The sequence below is a fragment of the Stegostoma tigrinum genome, chromosome 17 (genome assembly GCF_030684315.1).
Source record: "Stegostoma tigrinum isolate sSteTig4 chromosome 17, sSteTig4.hap1, whole genome shotgun sequence".
Taxonomy (NCBI): Eukaryota; Metazoa; Chordata; class Chondrichthyes; order Orectolobiformes; family Stegostomatidae; genus Stegostoma; species Stegostoma tigrinum.
Genome location: NC_081370.1, coordinates 30,525,598 through 30,549,044, shown reverse-complemented (window position 1 = coordinate 30,549,044; position 23,447 = coordinate 30,525,598). Strand labels below are relative to the sequence as shown.

The window sequence follows — 23,447 nt, the reverse complement described above, 5'->3', positions numbered from 1 at the left end:
AAGATACAATTTGGGATTAGTGCCTAAGGAATATGATTGTTGGAGTTTATTTAATAATACAAAGTTAGAAGCTTAACAAACTGCAAAGATGCATATATGACTTTTGGACGAGTCAGGTGATGGACAGAATTTGATGTGGACAGTTGTGATGACCTGTAGTTAGAGAACAAAAGACTTGCATTTAAATAGTGCTTGTAACAACCATTGTACATATCAAAGGATGTCACAGCCCTTAAATAATTTTGAAGTGAAATCAACTATTGTAAAATGAAAAATGTAAATAATTTGCACACGACTACTCCAATGATAGCAATGTGATTAATAATGTTTGGATAATTTGTGATGTTGAAATAAAGAACAAATATTGGTCAGGACATTCTGGAATAACCCTCCTTTTATTTGAAAATAAGGTGTCTTCATGAGGGACAACAATTCTCTGCTTAATACGCCATCTGAAAGAGGGCACCTCTGGTGCAGCACCCACTCAGTACTGTGAGTACAGAGTGGAAGCCTTGATTTTCATGTTAAATCCTTGGAGTGGAACTTGAAACTGCAATAAATCAAAACTGAAATTCTGGTGGAGTACTGAAGGGGGTGTTACACTGTTGGGGGCCTTGTCTTTCAGATGAACATGTAAAGGGAAACCCTGTCTACCTTCTCCAGTGGAAGTAAAAGATCTCGTAGTACTATTTTGAACAGCAGGGAAGTTACACCGAATGTTCTGAATATATTTATCCCTCAGTGTTGCAAAAACTGTTTGATCATCGTCACATGGTACTTGTGGGAGTTTGTGGACATTACTGCTTACTGCATTTCCTATATTAGAATAGAAACTAATATTTCAAACACAGATAACAAAATGTGAAGCTGGATGAACACAGCAGGCCAAGCAGCACCTCAGGAGCACAAAAGCTGACGTTTCGGGCCTAGACCCTTCTTCAGAGAAGGGGATGGGGAGAGGGTTTTGGCATAAATAGGGAGGGGGGGAGGCGGACCAAAAATGGAGAGAAAAGACAGGTGGAGAGGAGGGTATAGGTAGGGTGGGGATAGGTCAGTCCAGGGAAGACGGACAGGTCAAGGAGGTGGGATGAGATAGGAGGTAGGAAATGGAGGTGCGGCTTGAGGTGGGAGGAAGGGATTGGAGAGAGGAAGAACAGGTTAGGGAGGCAGAGACAGGCTGGGCTGGTTTTGGGATGCAGTGAGGGAAGGGGAGATTTTGAAGCTTGTGAAGTCCACATTGATACCATTGGGCTGCAGGGTTCCCAAGCAGAATGAGTTGCTGTTCTTGCAACCTTCGGGTGGCATCACTGTGGCACTGCAGGAGGCCCATGATGGACATATTGTCTGAGGAATGGGTGGGGGAGTTAAAATGGTTCGTGACTGGGAGGTGCAGTTGTTTATTGTGAACTGAGCGGAGGTGTTCTGCAAAGCAGGCCCCAAGCCTCCGCTTGGTTTCCCCAATGTAGAGGAAGCCACACTGGGTACAATGGATACAGTATACCACGTTGGCAGATGTGCAGGTGAACCTCTGCTTAATGTGGAAGGTCATCTTGGGGCCTGGGATGGGGGTGAGGGAGGTGGTGTGGGGGCAAGTGTAGCATTTCCTGCGGTTGCAGGGGAAGGTGCCGGGTGTGGTGGGGTTGGAGGGGAGTGTGGAGCGGACAAGGGAGTCACAGAGAGTGGTCTCTCCGGAAGGCAGACAAAGGTGGGGATGGAAAAATGTCTTGGGTGGTGGGGTCGGATTGTAGATGGCGGAAGTGTCGGAGGATGATGCGTTGTATCCGGAGGTTGGTGGGGTGGTATGTGAGAACGAGGGGGATCCTCTTTGGGCGGTTGTGGCGGGGGCGGGGTGTGAGGGATGTGTTGCAGGAAATGTGGGAGACGCGGTCAAGGGCGTTCTCGACCACTGCGGGGGGGAAAGTTTGCGGTCCTTGAAGAACGTGGACATCTGGGATGTGCGGATGTGCAGGAATGCCTCATCCTGGGAGCCGATGAGGCGGAGGAATTGGGAATAGGGGATGGAATTTTTGCAGGAGGGTGGATGGGATGAGCTGTATTCTAGGTAACTAGGAGTCCGCTCCACACACCCCTCCAATTCCACCACACCTGGCACCTTCCCCCTGCAACCGCAGGAAATGCTACACTTGCCCCCACACCACCTCCCTCAACCCCATCCCAGGCCCCAAGATGATCTTTCACTTTGGCAGATGTGCGGGTGAGCATCTGCTTAATGTGGTATACTGTATCCATTGTACCCAGTGTGGCTTCCTCTACATTGGGGAAACCAAGCGGAGGCTTGGGGACCGCTTTGCAGAACACCTCCGCTCGGTTCGCAATAAACAACTGCACCTCCCAGTCGCAAACCATTCTAACTCCCCCTCCCATTCCTCAGATGACATGTCCATCATGGGCCTCCTGCAGTGCCACAATGATGTCACCCGAAGATTGCAGGAACAGCAACTCATATTCCGATTGGGAATCCTGCAGCCCAATGGTATCAATGTGGACTTCACAAGCTTCAAAATCTCCCCTTCCCCCACTGCATCCCAAAACCAGCCCAGCCTGTCTCCGCCTCCCTAACCTGTTCTTCCTCTCACCCATCCCTTCCTCCCACCTCAAGCCGCACCTCCATTTCCTGCCTCCTTGACCTGTCCGTCTTCCATGGACTGACCTATCCCCTCCATACCACCCCACCTATACTCTCCTCTCCACCTATCATCTTTTCTCTCCATTTTCCGTCTGTCTCCCCGTCTCTCCCTATTTGTTTCAGAGCCCTCTCCCCATCCCCCTCTCTGATGAAGGGTCTAGGCCCGAAACGTCAGCTTTTGTGCTCCTGAGATGCTGCTTAGCCTGCTGTGTTCATCCAGCCCCACACTTTGTTATTTTGGATTCTCCAGCATCTGCAGTTCCCATTATCACCAATATTTCAAACACACTTGGCTGTCAAAATTTGGGACACCTTATGGTCACAAGAGGCACTACAACATGGAAATGCTGAGTCCCTTTATTGAGGTTGGGATTGCAAAAAAGATTTCATTTCCTATTCATAAATTATGATTTATTGTTTGAAATTTAGCATTTTTGTACTGATGAGCACTTGTTATAGCAGCTTGTCTTTTTCAACAATATGTAATTTAGTGTATATTTAATGTAAGTCCGTAATGTTTGGAGTAGTTTTGACATGAGTTTTGAATTTAACATTTCCACTGATAGTAAAACAGGTTGAGAAAGATTTGATATGCATGATAGGAATGAAGTTGTTTTATTTAATGGGGATTTGGTTGAGGTGAGCACTTGAATTTCTGCTGTTGGAAAGAGGCAGATTTTGTGGAATCGGTAAATGAGAGGGAAAATGATGGAGTTGCAACTCTTGAAAAGGTAGTACAGATTAAAGAGCTGACTTCTGTGCTGAATCATTCTGTGACCTATTTTGCTGAATAGCACCTCAAATTATAAGTATGTACAATTCTCTACCAATGAACATAAAATTGTACGAAAAGTGGTGGGCGGGGGGGAGGTAAATTGACTTTTGAAGAAATACTATGCTAATCTTATTACTGCTTTACAGTCTTACTTTGTAACAGATTATGACCCAACAATTGAAGATTCCTATACCAAGCAATGTGTTATTGATGACAGAGCAGCAAGATTGGATAGTAAGTAATCTGAATCCGATTACCCACGTGCATGTAAATGCTTTCATTTCTTTTGGGCAGGCTGTGATATGATCATCCCTCTACAAGGTTGCATGATCCATGAATTTAAACCATGTGGGAATGATTATCTGGAAATTGTAGGCTGGATTTTCCAAGCAGTTGTTCTTGTCCCTTCTCCTTCACAGAACGAGAGTGTTCTGCATCTCTGAGAAGTGACTCAAATTGTGGCTCCTTCAGACATATGGAGCCATAGTTACATTCTGACAGGTCTTTCATTTGTGCAGTGCTGTTGGGCAAGGCAACCTGTGCTCCTCAGCAGTCAGTTGTTATAATCTGGAATTTCAAGGTCTGGAATTGAAGGCAATCAATTTGCTTGCTGCTGGCAAATGATGATAAGCTGAAAAAAAGGTGTGTGTGTGTGTGTGTGTGAGTGTGTGGTGGGGGGGGGGGTTTGCAAAGTGTTAAGGGGGCCTGGTGCATTGCGCACTGTTTAGGGTAGATTCAGGAGAAGGGGGCTGTTGAGTTTGGGGTGGACAAGTGGTGGAGGTCGGGGGAGTGTGCTTAGAGGGAATGGGGGTGTGGATGAAGCGGGGCAGATCAGATCTGGTTTGGGAAAATGTAAATAGTCTGGGAAATGTAGTTAGGCAGTATGGGGTAAATATTGGACCATTAGAATCAGGAGTTGAACCATGTATTTTAAGTGCAACTTTCCTTGAGTAACTATTCGTTCAATTTCATCAGAACCCACTAAATTCTCCAATTTAAATAAAGACTTTCGGAGAGTTTCAGGCATTAGGGTAATTGCCTGGGGGCATCTTCCACCCATATTCCGCATGCAGATGGCCTCAAGGCCCTCCGCTTCTTCCTGTCCCGCAGGCCCGACCAGTCCCCCCCCACCGACACCCTCATCCGTCTAGCCGAACTCGTCCTCACCCTCAACAACTTCTCTTTCGATTCCTCCCACTTCCTACAGACTAAGGGGGTGGCCATGGGCACCCGCGTGGGCCCCAGCTATGCCTGCCTCTTTGTAGGTTACGTGGAACAGTCCCTCTTCCGCACCTACACAGGCCCCAAACCCCACCACTTCCTCCGTTACGTTGACTGTATCGGCGCCACCTCTTGCTCCCCAGAGGAGCTCGAACAGTTCATCCACTTCACCAACACCTTCCACCCCAACCTTCAGTTCACCTGGGCCATCTCCAGCATATCCCTCACCTTCCTGGACCTCTTAGTCTCCATCTCAGGCAACCAGCTTGTAACTGATGTCCATTTCAGGCCACCGACTCCCACCACTACCTGGAATACACCTCCCACCCACCCTCCTGCAAAAATTCCATCCCCTATTCCCAATTCCTCCGCCTCCGCCGCATCTGCTCCCACGATGAGGCATTCCACTCCCGCACATCCCAGATGTCCAAGTTCTTCAAGGACCGCAACTTTCCCCCCATAGTGGTCGAGAACGCCCTTGACCGCGTCTCCCGCATTTCCCGCAACACATCCCTCACACCCCGCCCCCGCCACAACCGCCCCAAGAGGATCCCCCTCGTTCTCACGCACCACCCCACCAACCTCCGGATACAACGCATCATCCTCCGACATGTCCGCCATCTACAATCCAACCCCACCACCCAAGACATTTTTCCATCCCCACTCTTCTCTGCTTTCCAGAGAGACCACTCTCTCTGTGACTCCCTTGTTCGCTCCACACTGCCCTCCAACCCCACCACACCCGGCACCTTCCCCTGCAACCGCAGGAAATGCTACACTTGCCCCACACCACCTCCCTCACCCCTATCCCAGGCCCCAAGATGACTTTCCATATTAAGCAGAGGTTCACCTGCACATCTGCCAATGTGGTATACTGCATCCATTGTACCCGGTGTGGCTACCTCTACATTGGGGAAACCAAGCGGAGACTTGGGGACCGCTTTGCAGAACACCTCCACTTGGTTCGCAATAAACAACTGCACCTCCCAGTCACAAACCATTTCCACTCCCCCTCCCATTCTTTAGATGACATGTCCATCATGGGCCTCCTGCAGTGCCACAATGATGCCACCCGAAGGTTGCAGGAACAGCAACTCATATTCCGCTTGGGAACCCTGCAGCCCAATGGTATCAATGTGGACTTCACAAGCTTCAAAATCACTCCTTCCCCACTGCATCCCTAAACCAGCCCAGTTTGTCCCCTCCCCCCACTGCACCACACAACCAGCCCAGTTCTTCCCCTCCACCCACTGCATCCCAAAACCAGTCCAACCTGTCTCTGCCTCCCTAACCTGTTCTTCCTCTCACCCATCCCTTCCTCCCACCCCAAGCCGCACCTCCATTTCCTACCTACTAACCTCATCCCACCTCCTTGACCTGTCCATCTTCCCTGGACTGGCCTATCCCCTCCCTACCTCCCCACCTATACTCTCCTCTCCACCTATCTTTTCTCTCCATCTTCGGTCCGCCTCCCCGCCTCTCCCTATTTATTCCAGAACCCTCACCCCTCTCTGAAGGGTCTAGGCCCGAAACGTCAGCTTTTGTGCATCTGAGGTGCTGCTGGGCCTGCTGTGTTCATCCAGCCTCTCATTTTATTGTCTTGGATTCTCCAGCATCTGCAGTTCCCGTTATCACATCACTTCAACTTCCCCTGTATCTTCTACACTGGCAATTCTACAGGGTCCAAGTGTGCAACTTCCATCAATGCTGGAATGAATTGTCTGGCTATTGGAAAATCCATTTCCAAGTTTTCTGTTACACTATACTACGTGTAACTTGCATCCTTTTTAGATTAGAGTCTGTTTTAGGATGAAAAATAGGATTGTGTTGACTCCAACTTAAGTGCCAACTATGTGTTTGTGCTAACTGTAACATAGCTAATTCTATACTGATGTGAGGAACAATCTGCTTATCCATATTAGAATCTTCACAGTAAGTGTGATGTTAAGAAATAATTGAGACACTGATTAAATTTCACTAAAATAGTTTTGATTTTTGTGTTAAAGGCAGACTTGATGCTCATCAAGTCAGAGGTTTATAGTTCAGGAGAAAAGGCCCTTTAGTCCATCATGCCCTTACTGTCAAAAGCAGCCACCTAACTATTCTGAACCCATCCTTCAGTACTTGGTTCATAACCTTGTGTGCCTTGGCAAGTGTACAGTTAAACGTCTCTTAAATGTAATGAGGACTTTTGTCTCTACCTCCATTACAGGCAGAGTTTCCAGTTTGTCACCACCTGAAAATGTTTTCCTCCCAGCTCCTCCAAACCTTCCACCTGTTACCTTAAATCTATGCCACCATCATCAAGCATAAAAGCTTTTCCTCATCTACTATCCCATGCCTCTCATAAATTCCATACATCTCAATCATATTCCCCTCTCAGTCTCCTGTGCTGTAAAGATAACAACTCCAATCTGTCCAATCTTTTTTCATAACTCAAACAGCCAAAGTAACTTGCTGGTAAATCTGCTCTGCAAGGTCTCCAATGCTATCACAGCCCTCCTATGATATGGATTCCAGAACTAACACACAGTACTGTAGCTGCGACTTGAACAATGTTTTATATTGTTCCAGCGTAACCGCTCTGCTTTCAGACTTTATGCCTCAACTGATAAAGGCAAATACCCCATACGTCTTAACCACTTTATCCATCCTTACTCGTACCTTAATGGACCAGTACACATGCACATAAGTGCCTCGCTGATGCTTGGTGCTTTCCAGGGCCGTACATCATGTATTTGTTCACCACCTCACTTTCCACTTGGGGACCCTGCACCCTACAGACTCAATATGGAGTTCAATAATTTTAGAGCCTAAACTCTTCCATGTCCTAGCCCCCTACCCCACACACCAGGCTTTGTTATCGCATAGCCTGCCATTACACACGTACTACTGTTAGCCACTAACAGTCGTCTTTCACAGCTATTTGTCATCCTAGCCCGATCTTTATTAACTCCTTACCAAACTGCTTTTCTCTGTCTTCGGGCTTTTTTCTGTTGTTTACTCCCTGCTGCATTTCCCCTCCCCACTTTCTGCACGTAAATTGACCTTTGCCCAGCCACCATCAGTTCGGAGGAAGGGTCGCCGGACCCAACATGCTATCTCTGATTTTATTCTTCACAGATACTGCCAGACCTGCTGAACTTTTCCAGAAACTTCTGTTTTTGTTCCTGATTTACAGCATCCGCAGTTCTTTTGGTTTTTATTTCTTTGTCTTGTTTGTTCTGTCAAAGTGCAACATCTAACTTATCAGGATTGAATTCCATTTACCACTGATCAGCCTCTTCCTTGATGTTGCTGGGGTGGTGAATAGTATCATCTTTGAGCTTAGTGAGCAATTTTTAAGTCTAAATCCTTTACATAAACCACAAACATCAACAATGACACCTGTGTTGCGATAAGAATTTAATTAACTGGTCTGCAGCATGCTGTTGATTTCAAATAGTGGACAAAACCAAAGATCAATTGACTTTCAGTTAATTTTGCCTGCATTTATTTTATTCACCGACTTGGTGACCCAAAAAAAGCAAAGGAACGTAATTTAGTATATCAGGCTTAAGGTTAGTTCAATTTCTGCACATCGTAGAAATCCGGAAGAATCTGATTTGATAACAGTTAATCAGTTCAGATAAGTAACTGCAGAACTGCCTTGTGGAAAGAAAAGTGGAACCTGGCTGTGAAGATGGTTATGTATTATAAAATTAACTGCTATTTTCCCAACATGTACTTGCTCTTCTGCACATCCCTGAAATCTGAATGCTGATGATTTTTCAAGTTGACTTTTGCATTCTAACATCCTTATTGATGAAATTATTTCTAATCCAAGTACTGTGAGTTCTTTACGTGAAAATGCAGTGGTTAATCTTTCTTTTTTTTTTGTGCAATGCACCTCTTTTCTTTAGAACATACTTTCTGTAATCTGCTTTGTATCATTCATAACACGGAGTTTTAATTTTGCCATCTAGTTTTAGATACAGCAGGACAAGAGGAGTTTGGAGCCATGCGTGAACAATATATGAGAACAGGGGAGGGTTTTCTGCTCGTCTTCTCTGTCACTGATAGAGGAAGGTATGCTTAAGAACATGACCCACAAGAAAGTTTGCAATGCTATATTTACTGTAGAATGGAAAGTCTCATTTTCACTGTTCATAAATGACTGAGTTTTGTGTTTTGTGGTCAGTCAGCAGATGAATGACTTTTTGAGTTGTTAACTAACCTTTCAGTGTAATATAAGGATGGTTGTTAAGATCATGTTGCCTGCTTGACACAATGTTAAAGATATCATCTCATTGCCTGAAAACACATTTGGAACAGGGGGGGAAGAATTCAATTGTCATGTCTGACTGAAGAACGAACAGCTTGGATAGACAAAGGAACAATGTGCTGCTGAGAGTTTTGGAGAGTTGGGGCCCAAATTAAAATTACAATGAATTACTTGAATCAGATGGTGATCAGTGATTTCAAAGGATTTAAGAGTGAAGTGTTTTGGTTAATTTGTTATACAATGATATTGCATTGGATGTGATGCCCACAGTCTATAATTTTCTTCGCAAACATTTGCTGATCTATATGAATCAAACATGAAATGTGTACCTATTATTAAATCATTGGTAATTGGTAAGAATTCTTGGTGTTAATTTTTAGTTTATTAATTACATTTTTTATTGGACCCAAATCATGGTTATGAAGCTAAACATAGGTCTTCAACTTATGAGTCATGTTTAACTGTTCAATTGAGTGAATTAAAACCTTGTATGGTAAGGGCACACTTTTTAAAAGTTGTGCAATTTTCTTTTCATTTACAGCTTTGAAGAAATTTACAAGTTCCAAAGACAAATTCTTCGAGTAAAAGATCGTGATGAATTCCCTATGATCCTAGTTGGTAACAAAGCTGACCTGGAGCATCAAAGGCAGGTGAGCTGTATGAAGTGACATTTTTGAACTTGTACTGTCTCTTTTCAAATGAAAGTTCAGCAGTTCCTTGGGTTATTGATTTTAATGTTTTGATTCATGTGTGACCTCTTGATGTGTCCTGAAATGTCAGAATGAATGCAGCCTATTTTTGTTCAAAATAGCAAATCCTTTTGTCAAAAAGAATTACAAATGCACCTTTTTACAAGGACCATCTTATATTTTGAACTTTGGTGAAAGTAACTAAAATCCTTCTTGAGAATGTTGAAATATTTGTGTTAACTTTCTCTAACTCCATGCAGAACATATGTGATTATATTTGTTATCAGAACCAAATTTATGGGATCTAGGTCTTCATAAATTGAATGGTAGAGTGCAAAATTGATTGAAGTTATGCTGAACCTTTAGATCAGGCAACAGTTAGATTCTTTTGTCCAGCTCTGGTTGCATAATTGAAGAAGAATGTAAGCATTCTGGAGAGAGTACAGAGATTTACTTCCGGATATTTCCAGGAGTGAGAGATGGTAGCTGCAAGAAAGAATTGGACAAGCTAGGGCTGTTGCCCTTAGCCCAAAAGAGGTTTTAATGGAGATTTGGTAGAGTTGTACTAACTTGTGAGAGACTTAAATAAGACAGACAAGGAAAAGATGTTCCCATTATGCGATGGTCTAAAGCCCTGGGGTGTACTGTCTTAAAATTTTCTGCAAGAGATGCAGTGGGGGAATAAGAGCAAAAGCAGTTTATGCAGGCAGTGGCATTGACATGGAACATTCTGCCTAATGAAGTGGTTAAACCAGAGGTGATTTCAAAATAAATTGGATTTCTTTGAGGCTCCTATTCTGTTTTCAGTCCGAGGCAGTTAAATGACTTGCCCTGATGCTATGCTTTTTTTTCCCTGATTTGTGGGAGAGTTCCATGATATTTTGCTGAAAGACTGCTTGGAAAACATCAATGAACTTGTGTTGTCAATAGCTGAAAATAACTGTGCAGAAAATAACTTTGTACTGGACTACTAATTGGAAGCTTTTGTTGTTGTTTGTTAGTCTAAATTATAGTTTTCGACTTCCTATCTCTGTCAACAATTAGGAAAATTTAGAATGGTAAATTTTTAAATGTGTGCTTCTGAACACACGTGAAGCATTAGCAATATATGTGCTTTGCCAGTATGTATGTCTTGAAGGTTTTTTTTGGATTTGATATGTTCGGCTTGCAATGACCTTTTTTTTGCAGCCCCTACGTATCTTTTGCCCTGCTATGTTTCCCATGTGCTCACGGCAGTGTTTAATTTTAAGTCTGTAATTGTTGTGAAATGTCTGGTTTTTGGCCATGATTTCATGTAATTGAGCAGTGGAAGTCACATGTAAGTTTTTAAAATAATAAGGGATGAAAATTTATTTGCAAAAGCAGAAAATGCTGGCACCATCTATGGAGAAACACAATATTTCAGGTACATGACCTTTCAAAAGAATTACTAGTGTGTTTATTTTGATGTCATTTGATTTCATGAGGATATCTGTTGATTCCTTTTGTGACTGACATCATGCATAATAATGCAACTGATCAAATCTCTGTAAATTGAAATAGAGTATACAACAGGCTAAAAGTCTTAATGAAACCAAATGACTTGTGTATGTTCATAACAATCTAGATTGGATGAAGTAATTGACTTGTTTTGTGACCTGAATTGATCAACTGATGAGGAAGCTTGTATGAAAACTATTACTTTGTGATGTTAATTTGAATCTCTTGCAGTCTCAAACAGTAGTTGATTTTCTTTGTTCATTTCCATTTGCACTGTAAGCTGTGCTTTTTGCTTGCTGCACATTTCAAGGAGAAGAGCATGATGCCATAGTTCAAATCATTGCCAAAAATAAAATCAAAGTCTTGTGTTTCTGAAACTAAACAGATAAAATTACTCAGTTCAAAATTATATGACATTTACTTTGAAAACCTTTGCTATTGATGGGCAAAATTTTAAAACTTAATTTTAAAATTGACCAAAGACCCTTTCCAGACATTTAGAATGATACACTATATTTTTGAGACAGAAATTTACGCATCAAGGTCAATAGTTGGTACCTTTTATGATGAAGATCTGTACCGAGGAAACACACTTTTAGTTGTCTTTAAGACGTTAGGTTAAAACCTAGGATAGAGTTTCTTGAATGCTGTCAAAAGTGGTAAATGTTGCTGTTATTTTTTAAAGTTCTCAATTCCTGATGCTGCCTGCATGGAACTCTTTCTGTGGGAACCAGGTGTTATTTTCTTGCAAAGCGGAATATAAACGGCAGCTTTCCTATCAGTAATTTGCTAAGAGCTTTTGGAACCTCCATTGACATGGTTCCAGTGTGAATTTCTAAGAGGTTTGTTTGGATAGATCTGTTCTGTGATGGCCCGTGCATTAATGTCCAGTAGTTCACATTTGTTAGTGTATTCCTGTGATTGTCATATATTTCAGTGGATGTCTGGATTATAAGGAGATGACATTGTACCATCTCCTCCCAAATTCAGCCCCCCCACCTTCCATTTGTGTTCACACTTCCACCTTGAGATGATGTTATAATGTTAAGCAGTTTGCCTAGTCTCAGTTCAAAAATGATACCAGCTCTAACCAGATGAATGTTTTAAATTCAGACCTTGAAGAATAAATATCTTTGAGGGCTGTGAGTTTTAGAATTTGCAATGTATCTTATTTGTTTTACTGTTAGGATGAATGACATTTAATTAGGTTTAAATAAAATCAATGAATTGAGTTTTTGATATCGATATTTAAATTTTATATCTCGCATTATGACCACACTGTGCAACTGGAACGAATGACATTCTGTAATGCTGCTTTGTATACTTGTTGAAGATACGCTGCTAGGATCCAGTTCAATGAGCATCTGTTAGTCTTCTGTATCTCTACAAGAGGCTGTTGGCTATTTGAGTAATGAATGTCAGGAGAAGTTGCGGCTATACTAGTTGTGTTCTTACTAGCCATCTACATCAGTGTCCCCACATCGACATCTGAAATAAAGACCACTAGGTGGCAATCCGTTGTAACAATCCCTGCAGTCTTTCGACCTGAATTAAATTTTGGAAGGAATACTCATGCCATGTTGCTTTGTTCTTGGGATATGATTAGCACTGACTTTGACTGTGCAACAAATGGCAGTTAGATAGTGATCTCAAAAAATGTCCCTTAATTTGGATTCCTTTCCAATAAAACTATTGAGAGAGTTGGCCAAACATTTGGTCTCAAATGTGCATTCTTTTTGAAAGAAAATCTTGAAGGAAGAGCAAGAACGAGTTTGACAGGATGTAAATTGAATGTTTTGAGTGCGTTGTAACTGTGACTGAGTATGGGGAATGCTTAGGGCATATTCAGAGGAACAGTTCTAAAGTGGCTGGAGAAAACTATAAAGTTGGAGGGGACAAAGCTATAAAGTTGGAGGGGACAAAGCTATAAAGTTGGAGCGGGCAAAGCCATGAGGATCAGCAAAGGCAGTTGTGATGGAATTGTGGGATATAATTTATGAATAAGTGTTTTGGACAAGAAGTTTGCAGAGCGTTGAGAAAAGGCCATTTGGGAAAACATTGTTTATGTAGAATGGATAGCAGAGAACTAAATTGTCAGCTCCCCCCCATTTGCCCCAGAGATGGAGCAATGAGTAAAAGGAGACATCGGCCATTCAGTCCAACTAGTTCAATGCTCCACTCAACTTTCCTCTAAATTGATTAGCATAACTTCCTGTTCCCTTCTATCTCCTCATTCTCCAGCCTTCCCTTAAATGGGTTGTTTGTCTCAACTAGTTGCTATAGGAGCTAGCGGGTCAGAAAGAATCCATGGAGAGGGAGGAAGCTAACACTTTGATTCTGGATGACTGCTCATCAGAGTTCAGTTGAAGTGTGGAGGGTTTGGCATTCTGTTATAGTTTGGGGTGTGGTTTGTGGCATGCTAGTGGAGAAAAGATGCTGGTGCAGATTAATTGATCGGAATGTGAAAATGGCAGAACAATGATGTGTCTATCTGACAGACTTGAAAGATCGGAGGGTCCCACTGGGGAGGACGTGATAACTGAGAAAGTAACAAGTGAAGCTGAAAGAAGGGAAGAAATAGGAGCTGGTTCACAATTTGAAGGTGTTAAACTCAATTTTAAGTCCCGAAGGCTGTTAAGTATCTAGTCTGAAGTTTGATTTTGTTACTCAAGTTTGTCTTGTGATTCACTGGAACACTGCAGTTTGCCAAGGACAGACAAGTGGGCATGCAAGCAGGACGCTGTGTTAAAATGACCAGCTACGGGAAGGTCGAGGTCTTGCTTGTGCACAAACTGGAGGTGTTCTGCAAAGGGCTCACCCAGTCTGCATTTGGTTTCTCTGATTTAGAGTAGGCTACATTGGATGCAGTGAATACAGTACACAAGATTGGAGGAGGCACAGGTGAAATGCTGCTTCACCTAGAAAGACTGTTCAGGCTCTTGGATGGTGAGTAGGGAGAAGGGGAAGGGGCAAGTGTTGCACCTTCTGCGGCACAGTGGCTCTGTGGTTAGCACTGCAGCCTCACAGCACTAGGAACCTGGATTCGACTCCATACATAGGTGATTGTCTGTGTGGAGTTTGCACATTCTCCCCGTGTCTGCGTGGGTTTCCCCTGGGTGCTCCGGTTTCCTCCCACAGTCCAAAGATGTGCAGGCTAGGTGGATTAGCCATGCTAAATTGCCTGTAGTGTTCAGGGGTGTGTGGGTTATAGGGGGATAGGTCTGGATGGGATGCTTCAAGGGGTAGTGTGGACTTGTTGGGCCAAAGGGCCTGTTTCCACATTGTAGGGAATCTAATGTAAACCTAATCTACATAGGAAGGTGCTGTGAAGAGGCGTCGTCATGTTGCTGGTTGTGGAATAGACTAGGGTGGTATTGGAAGAAATGATCCTTGCAAAATGCAGACAAGGGGAGTGAGGGGAAGATGTCTTTTGTGGGATTCTGCTGGAGTTGTCTGAAATGGTGGAGAATGATCCTTTGAACGCAGAGGCTGGTGTGATGAAAAGTGAGGACAGGGGATCCCAATCACACTTTTGAGAGTAATAGGAAGGGGCAAGGGTGGAAGCACGAGTGATACGTCGAATGCAGTTGAGAGCGCTGCCAGCTGCCATGTGTGGGAAACCATGTCAGCAGCACTGTTTTGGAAGGTGGCATCATCCGAACAGATGTGATGTAGGTGAAGCAACTGGAAGAATGGGATGGAGTCCTTGCAGAGCGTGGTGTGTGACGAGTTGTAGGGAAGGTACGATAGGAGTCAGTAGTTTTGTGCTGGTGGCAGTTGACACTTTATTCCCCAAAGTGGAGACTGAAGTCAAGGGAAGGAAGGGAAGTGTCAGAAATGGGTGATGTGTAAGTTATAGAGGAATGGAAATTAGAGGCAAAATGAACAATTTTTTCTAAGTTCCTGGTGGGAGCATGATGTGGCATGAAGCAGTTGCCAGTGTACTGAGCAAAGAGTTATGGGAGGGGGCCAGTGTAGGACTGGAACAAGGATTGTTCCATGTACCCTATAAAAGAGGCAGGCATAACTAGGACCCATGTGGGTGTCCATAGTCACTCCTTTGACTTGGCACAAATGACAATGAATGAAAGAAGAAATTGATCAGTGAGAGAACAAATTAAGCCAAGCAGAGGAGAGTGGTGGTAGATGGCGATTGGTCAGGGCTCTGGTCAAGGAAGTAGCTGAGAGCTCTTGGGTCATTCCTGTTGGGGAATGGAGTTAGAGGGATTGAACATCCATGGCAAACAGGCGACTTCTCTTTTATTTTCAGTACATCAGCTGCTTTGGGGCCACTTTAGGTCCAGCCCTGAAGAAGGGTAATATCCGAAACAGTGACTGCTCCTTTCCTCCAGATGCTGCCTGGCTTGCTGTGATTTTCCAGCCTCTTAATTTGTCTACCTTGGATTGCAGGGTCTGCATTTTTGTTTTGTCTCTAAAGTAGAGATTATGAGTTTGAAAGTTTGTTGTTGAAACAGCTTGGGTGACTTAGTGTGGTGCATCTTGTTGGTACACACTGCAGTTGCGAGTTGGTGAAGAGGACAGTTGGTCTGAGACATGGTGGATGGAATGTCAGTTGAGCAGGCTGCTTTGTTCTAGGTGGTGCTAAACTGCTTGTGTTTTTTGCAGGTGCACTCTTCAGACAAAGCGGGAATGTTCTATCACAGTTCTAATGCGTGCCTTGTAGATGGCGGACAGGCATTGGGGTGATGAATTGAGTTAATTGCCACACAGTTCCGAGCCTGTGTCCTCCTTTTGTAGCATCAGTACTTGTGGATGTGAGTTTGCTCGCTGAGCTGGAAGGTTTGTTTTTAGACGTTTCATCACCATTCTTGGTAACATCATCAGTGAGCCTCTGGTGAAGCGCTGGTGTTATGTCCTGCTTTCTGTTTATCTGTTTAGGGTTCCTTGGGTTGGTGACGTCATCCAGAACCTCAACCTGAGCTACAAATCTTCTCAAAGCTCCCTATCAGTACTTGTGTCTAATCCAGTTAGTTTTCTGGTCAACTGTAATCTTCCAGATGCTGATAGATTTATCAAAAGTAAGGCTATTAAATGTAAAAGGTACTGGTTGGATTTATTGACTACCTGGCATTGTATGGCATTGATGCCGTTTGTCAGCCCAAGCCTGGACGTTGTCCAAATCTTGATACACATGACACAGCTTTAGTATCTGAGGAGTCACCAAATCAACAATTGTCAGTGGACTTCCCATGTCTGAGCTTGTGAAGGAGGAATGGAATATAGCTGAATTAGATCGCCTCTCAATCTTCTAAACACTAGTGTGCATAGGCCTAACCTGCTCAGTCTTTCCTCCATAAAACAAGCCTTAAATTAATCTTGTGAACCTTCTCCAATGCACTTATGTTCTTTCTAAAGCAAGGGGGCCAAAACTACGCAATACTTTAAGATGTGGTCTCGCCAGTAGGGACAGTGTGGTACTCGCATCTGCAGCTGGTTTATGGTTGCGGTCAACTCGTTTTGTCCCTGTTTTTTGGTTCTTTCACCACTTGCCAAAGACCCAGTCTAGTAGATGTAAGACTTGGTGAGCTCGATCAGTAATAGTGCCAACCAGCCAGTCTTTGTGATAGATGGTAAGTCCCCCATTTAGAGTACATTCTGCACTCTTGCTACCCTTGTTGCAACCTCCCAAGTCTTGACTAACGTGGGGAGAACTGATTCAAAAACTGAAGGGTTTGGGAGGTAGATGGTGGTGGCGATCATCAACTTGCCAATTTTTGATCTAATTCCATGTGCCTTCATGGAGTCCAGATTCAATATTAAGGATTCCCACTGCAACTCCACCTTGGCTGTATACCATTCAGCGACCATCTGTGGTGGGTTGGTCTTGCCAGTGGGACAGACATACCCAGGAATGGTAATAGTGATACCTGGGACATTCTGTCCATCCATCTGTCAGTCAGTCATGAGACTGTGAGAATGACTGTCAGACAGAGTTTTTGCAATTTTGGCACAAGCCCCCAGATGTTCAGAAGGAGAACTTAATCGGATTGACATGGCTTGGTTTACCATTGCAGGTTTTCTTCCCTAAATAACATGAATGATATAAGCATTGAATGTTAATCTTCCTTGTCTTTCATATGGCCAATCTGCGGGTTTGTTAAGCTGAGTACTCAGTTATTTCCTTGAATGGGAGGAATTTGTTAGAATTTACAAGTTCAGCAACAATGGGATTTGAAGGTTTTTTTCTTTTTCATTCATTGGATGAGGGCATTGCTAGCTAGGCAGCATTTAATTGCTCAGAGGACAGTTAAGAGTCACCGCATTGCTGAGAGTCTGGAGTCACATGTAGGCCAGACCAGGTAAGGATGGCAGATTCCTTTCCCAAAGAACATTTGGTTCTAAAATCTTAAATTATCGACACTGCTTTCAGCACTGATGCTATTCTGCCTTTTATCACCCAACCATATACATTTGACTGTTACCTTGCAACTTATTGAAATTTTCAGAAAGTCTTCAATAAATTGTATTTACTGCATTACTCTTTTCTTAGTCTTACCTCTTCAAACAAAACTTGTTAGTCATGTTGAATTTATTTTTGAAATCTGTGCTGACCACTTTTTTGGATTTCTATATGTTCCAATATCCTTGCGTTTAGTCGGATTCCATTAATTTTTTGACCAACAGTATTAAGCTATCTGTCTGTAGTTTCCTGATTTATAGTTTATCTTCTTTTGTTGTAATGTTTGCTATTTGCTAGTCTTCTAGGATTACATGTCACTACAATAAATTATTTAAAAACATGATTTGGTGTCAATGCTGTCTCTTCCTGAGATTAGAGATTACTGGCATAGATGAGACAGACATGGAGTTTGTGTTGCAACCCAAAGATAGTGGCATAAGTCTTCCTAGTTTTTGACTGGAAGAATTTAAGGCTGATCCAAGCCTTTTGGGCAAGCATTCTGATAGTAGAATAATGAGAGGGGATATGTCAGTGTTCTTCTGAAGCTGACCTCGCGTATTTTGATAATGGAGCCACAGACCATTTCTAAATAAAGAAACTGGAGCAAGGATGGATCTTTTCAGTGTTGGAAGTGATAATATTGTGGGTGCAGAAACTTCTTATTTGCGGAGATGCTTTGCATGCATAAGGGTGAAATCAAGTAAGGACTGTTGCACTCAGACAGCAAGTAAGGAAACTGGAAGTGGCTAATGCAATTAACAATCGAAGAAGGAGAGGCCCAGATAGATGAGGGAAATTTTGTTTGTAACCATAGGGCTGGATGTTTCCAAGCAATGGCAAATGCATACAGATTGCCATTTCACTTTTTTTTTAACATCAAGGAAGAGGTCCACATTTGCACATATCAAGATTAAACTAGGTTTTTGTAAGCCTAGTTCTCCAAGTATTTACTTAACTGCAGTGGAATCCTCTGATTTAAATGGATATCTTCAGAGAGTTCCAGGTGTAGGGAAATTACCCAGCAGAATCTTCAATTTCCTGGGCAGTTCCTGTGGACTGAGCTACATTGGAGATTCTGCAGAGCCCCAGTGTTCAAATCACACCTAAGTCATTGAAAATGCCGTTTATGACTATTGAAGCTTGCATAATGCTGCAATGCAAACCTGATGGGAAGGAGATGTGGTGGGAGAAGATTGTTATGAGGTAATAATTAACAATTTACTTATATGCTACTTAACTTGGTAATTGTGATGAATACAGGGTTTTTGTCATTTAGTTTATATAGTCAATAGTCAGTTGGCATCCCTCAACTGAGGAAAAGCATTTTCTTTTGAAGTAGGATTATCTTGTCAGGGGAGTTCACAGATTTAGACCAATTTAGATTTCCATGGGCGATGATTGGAATAGCCTTTTGTTCATCATATTGGACATCATGTTATTTATTCCAGGTAAAAGCATCCTCCTTTCAAAACTTAAAATATCTGTAGTTTTCATAATTTCACCTTTTTAAACAAATGTTAATGGAACAAATATTTCTGAACTCTCGTGAAATTTGCGTTCTTGAAATTTTAACAACTTTTTACATGGTAAAGGCTGGCAAAGCAGTATTTTTCACCATGACTGGCTTGACTGAATTTTATTCCAGGATTTGGTTCCAAACTTGCTCAAATGGTTTCTTGCACCATCCTTCTCCAGTTTATTTTCTTAATGTAATTAATGCTTGTAACTTTTTTTCATTTTCTCTCTGCAGGTGACATCAGAAGAAGGGCACCAACTTGCAAGGCAGCTCAAAGTAACATACATGGAGGCTTCAGCCAAAATTCGATTGAACGTAGACCAAGCTTTTCATGAACTAGTCCGAGTTATAAGGTGGGAATAGTTAGCTTCTGAGCTTATTTTCTTTGTTTGGGAGTGATTGCTGTGAAGTTTCCAGAGTTGAACTGGAAAGTAGAATTCTCCTTCAAACTTTCATGATCACAGGACTGAATTTTTATTTTAAGAATCTTGGATATAAAGCTGAGTACTCAGTTATTTCCTTGAATGGGAGGAATTTGTTAAAATTTACAAGTTCAGCAACAATGGGATTTGAAGGTTTTTTCTTTTTTCATTCACTAGATGAGGGCTTTGCTAGCTAGGCAGCATTTATTGTCTGTTCTTAATTGCTCAGAGGACAGTTAAGAGTCACAGCATTGCTGAGAGTCTGGAGTCACGTGTAGGTTAGACCAAGTAAGGATGGCAGTTTGCTTAACTAAAGGACATTTCACTCTAAGGATCATTTTGATTTCATCAAATGATAAATTGCAGTGGTGGAAAGCATTGGGAGAATAAAGATTGATCATTGAGGGGTGAAAAATAATTTGCTTATTCAAACAACGTCAGTTACTAACTTTTTGTCTTATTGTGTTGAACTTCTCAATTTTTAACAATGAATAAGTTGATTATACGAGAAGAATTAATCATCATTGACAGACAAGCCATGAATGTTAATGAATGACTTTCTGTTAATACTATGGTTCAATATATTTGATATCAGAAATTACATTTCTTGTCAAAAGTAGAAAGTACTGCTGAAATAAATTGTTTCAGGTAGAATTACTTAATTTGAGCAAACAGGGCCTTGCGGAGAGCACATCTATGTTATCAGGAGGCATGAGGGTGATTGACTGACTGATAATGAAAGTCATTACCAGTACAGTTTTGCATAGCCTGTTGGGGATCACTGTGGACCAATCACAGCACAGGTAGCTCCAACATTGGGCCTGTAATAAACAGTAAAGAGAATCAGTTGCAACTCTGGGAGGAATGTGCTGGTAAATTGCGCTGTACCAAAAATGTACATGTTTTATTTAATCACCCAAATGGTCTTCCTTTTATTTTCTACTTTGTACTACTTTCCAGGATAAAGGAAATGTGCACCAGGATTCCATAGTTAACTCAAATAATTTGGTTATTGGAAGTAAAGGTTTCCTCATGGTGCAGCTGTTAATGACGAAGCAGCATTGCAGAATAAATCTCGAGTTTACACATTCACACACAGATGACAAAATGGATGAGAGATGACAGGGATTTAAACAAAAAGATAGTTTTAAAAATAAAGTGGGCCCAAGAGACACTCTCAAGTCTGCAGAGAGAATCGTAACTTTGGCATTTTGTAAGGCAATCTACAGCACAGGGCCTCCGCCAAACTAATTTATTCAGCAATTAAAGTCCCACAACCCATATCTTATTTCCAAAGCTTTGTTTCCCTTTGTGAAGAAAAAGTAAATGACATTTTGTAAACAGTAGATGAACTAAAGTTAACTTTTAACTCTTAGTTCCAAAAAGTCACATGGTTCATCCTCTTCAGCCCAGAAATTGTCTAAACCCTTGCATCTCTTTCAGCTTCCTTCACATGACTGTTTTGAGGGATTATATATTGATAACTAATAACAGAGCATAAATGGTGAAATTTAGTGAACTGAATTTGGAGGTTATAGATTCTTGCTTTCAAAAATACATAGAGGCGATATACGCAAAATGGTACAATTTTAAATGTAGTTTGGAGCAGAGATATTTAGGGGTTTGCTTACACACATCTTTGACTATGTCAAATCAGGTAGATGAGGCTTTGCAAGTAGAGTCCAAAAGTAGGAAGGTAATGCTGAACAGTTGGAAATTGCATCTTAGGCCTCAGCTGGTGTATTCTCTCAGTTTGGGCCATCCCACTTCACCGAAGGTCTTTGAGAGGATGCAAAGAAACAGCAATAGGAGGGTCCCAGAGATGAGGAACTGCACTTAATGGAGAGACTGGAGAAGCTAGGGCTGGAGCAGAGTGGGCTAAGGCAAGGTTGCATTCGTTTGAGTTATTTGATAGAGAAAATAAGGATTAACTGTTTCTACTGGTAGAATGGTTGATATACAGAGGAAAGAGATTTAGGATAATTGACCAAAGATCCAGAGGGCAGATTAGAATCTTTTCTGAATTGAAAAATCCCATGGGATATTGAAAACTGAACAGCAGTTTTCAAAATGCACACTGTACAAGGGCTGAACATGAAGTGGGGTATTGGAACTAACTAATTTGTTCTTCCTGTATGATTAGCCAACTGGTAATCTTTGCTGTGCAGTACTGTTAAGCTGTGTTTTTGGGCAAAGAGAAGATAATTCACTGGTATTTTTCTCTCATCCTCCCTGCAGAAGATTTCAAGAGCAAGAATGTCCTCCTTCTCCGGAACCTTCGCGAAATGAGAAAGACAGTAGTGGCTGTCACTGTGTCCTATTTTGAGATGATGTTGCCTATACACACCCAGATCTGCCAAATCATGTTCCTGTTTCTGTCTTCAAAATCATTTTGTGTGTCTATCAGTATTGCCTCTTTACCTGCATGCTTACTGTTTGGCCGCAGAGAGCCTTAGTCTGATTAAGAAATTTGCTGTGTAATGCTCTTGAGGAGCAGGGAAATTTGCCACTTTTTCCTCAAGATTCCAGGTTAAATTTAAAGGAAACAAACACTAAGACTGCTACTTAGTACGTTGCAGTTCTATTTGTGTGTCTCAGTTCTATTTGTTTCAGGAATGACATTTCTACTAATTATGAAAGAAAATTTGGAATGTAAGTTGATTTGAGCTAATTTGCCTTGTGAAGTGTTTAAAATCCATGCTTACATGTCTTGTCCTAAGTGCCATTTAACTTCTAGTGCTATGGTTACATGCTAATCGACTATTGTACATAAGGATCCTTTATTTCCAAAAATAAGTATTAATTGATAATGAGGAAAGGGCAGCAACTAAGGGTGAACTGGTTTTTTGTTTGCCCTGGATAACACACACAGAAATAAGCCTTAAACAGCACTTCATTGTTGGTAAGAGTCTGAGATTCATGTAATGCTGCAGTTTGTTCCAGTGGCCAAATCCAGTCAGTCTACTGTATTTATTTTAACAGTCCAGAGAGATTTTCAAGAAACAATGTGACAAGAACCTATGATCTCACTGGATATGAACATTCTAGATTTTCTTTTTTATTATTTTAAAACAATTTCACATCATTGTTGAGGAGTTCCAAGTCTTTCTATTTGTCTTCCTTTGATGTGAGTGTATTTTGGGATAAGGGATTCAAAGTGCTAAATTGTGGTTGATTTTTCCTCATGTAATATAAAGAGATGGAATTGATCCTTCCATTGAAGATGATTAAATGTTTTGCTATATACTTTTATACATTATTTTCTTATCAGACTAGTTAACAAGTATTTTTATATGTTTGTAAACAAATATGCTTCCACAGCATAACTTGTGTATATGTAAAGATGAGTATTTAATTCTCACATTTCACTTTTAACTGACAATTATACGTATAATTTACAAAACTGTGGTAGCCATTTCCTAATGTCCTCATAGCAGCTGAATGTGTCCAGCTATATGTGGTCACGTGCCGGCAAAGTGTACCTGCAGAGTTTTACAAGATTCTCCAGAATACTCTGACCAGGTATTACAAAGATGGGTCTATTTCATAAGTGTGGAATTTGAGAAACTCCTGCTGATATTTTTTAGGTTTGACTGTGAATGGTCTCTGAGTACAAGTTCAGCAGATTTGTAACTTGGTTTGAGATTAGCTCTTCGAGCTGCATCACTGAAAGGTTGTACACAACTGTTCTGATACTGACCATAAATCAACTCCTTGAAGTTTGGTCTTACTATACCCTTGTATAGCTTCTGGTGCTAGAATAAAAGATGATTAATTTCAATGACGACCTATTATATTTGTCTCGCGTTCAGTGTGACATTTTCTTCTTTCTGCTTGTGGATATATTGCACTCAAGATTTATTTATGTTAACTGTCTTGGTCTTTTGACCATAAGCCAGAAGGTATGTTGGTGATAATAAAATGTGAGGCTGGATGAACACAGCAGGCCAAGCAGCATCTCAGGAGCACAAAAGATGATGTTTCGGGCCTAGACCCTTCATCAGAGAGGGGGT

General features: G+C 41.8%; 1 protein-coding gene across 5 annotated transcripts in view; it reads left to right on the top strand.

Moving 5' to 3' along the window:
- Positions 1-23,215, top strand: part of rras2 (RAS related 2) — an 89,997-nt gene extending 66,782 nt beyond the window's left edge. For 4 of the 5 annotated variants that reach the window (XM_059652046.1, XM_059652047.1, XM_059652048.1 and 1 more), the window contains 5 exons: positions 3,569-3,656; positions 8,609-8,711; positions 9,449-9,557; positions 19,247-19,365; positions 21,673-23,215. In XM_059652046.1, the coding sequence (XP_059508029.1) occupies positions 3,569-3,656; positions 8,609-8,711; positions 9,449-9,557; positions 19,247-19,365; positions 21,673-21,760 (507 nt within the window). In that variant the 3' untranslated portion in view covers positions 21,761-23,215. The remainder of the gene's footprint in view (positions 1-3,568; positions 3,657-8,608; positions 8,712-9,448; positions 9,558-19,246; positions 19,366-21,672) is intronic. The other variant, XM_048546146.2, reaches the window with a different exon arrangement.
- The last annotated feature ends 232 nt before the right edge of the window (positions 23,216-23,447 follow it).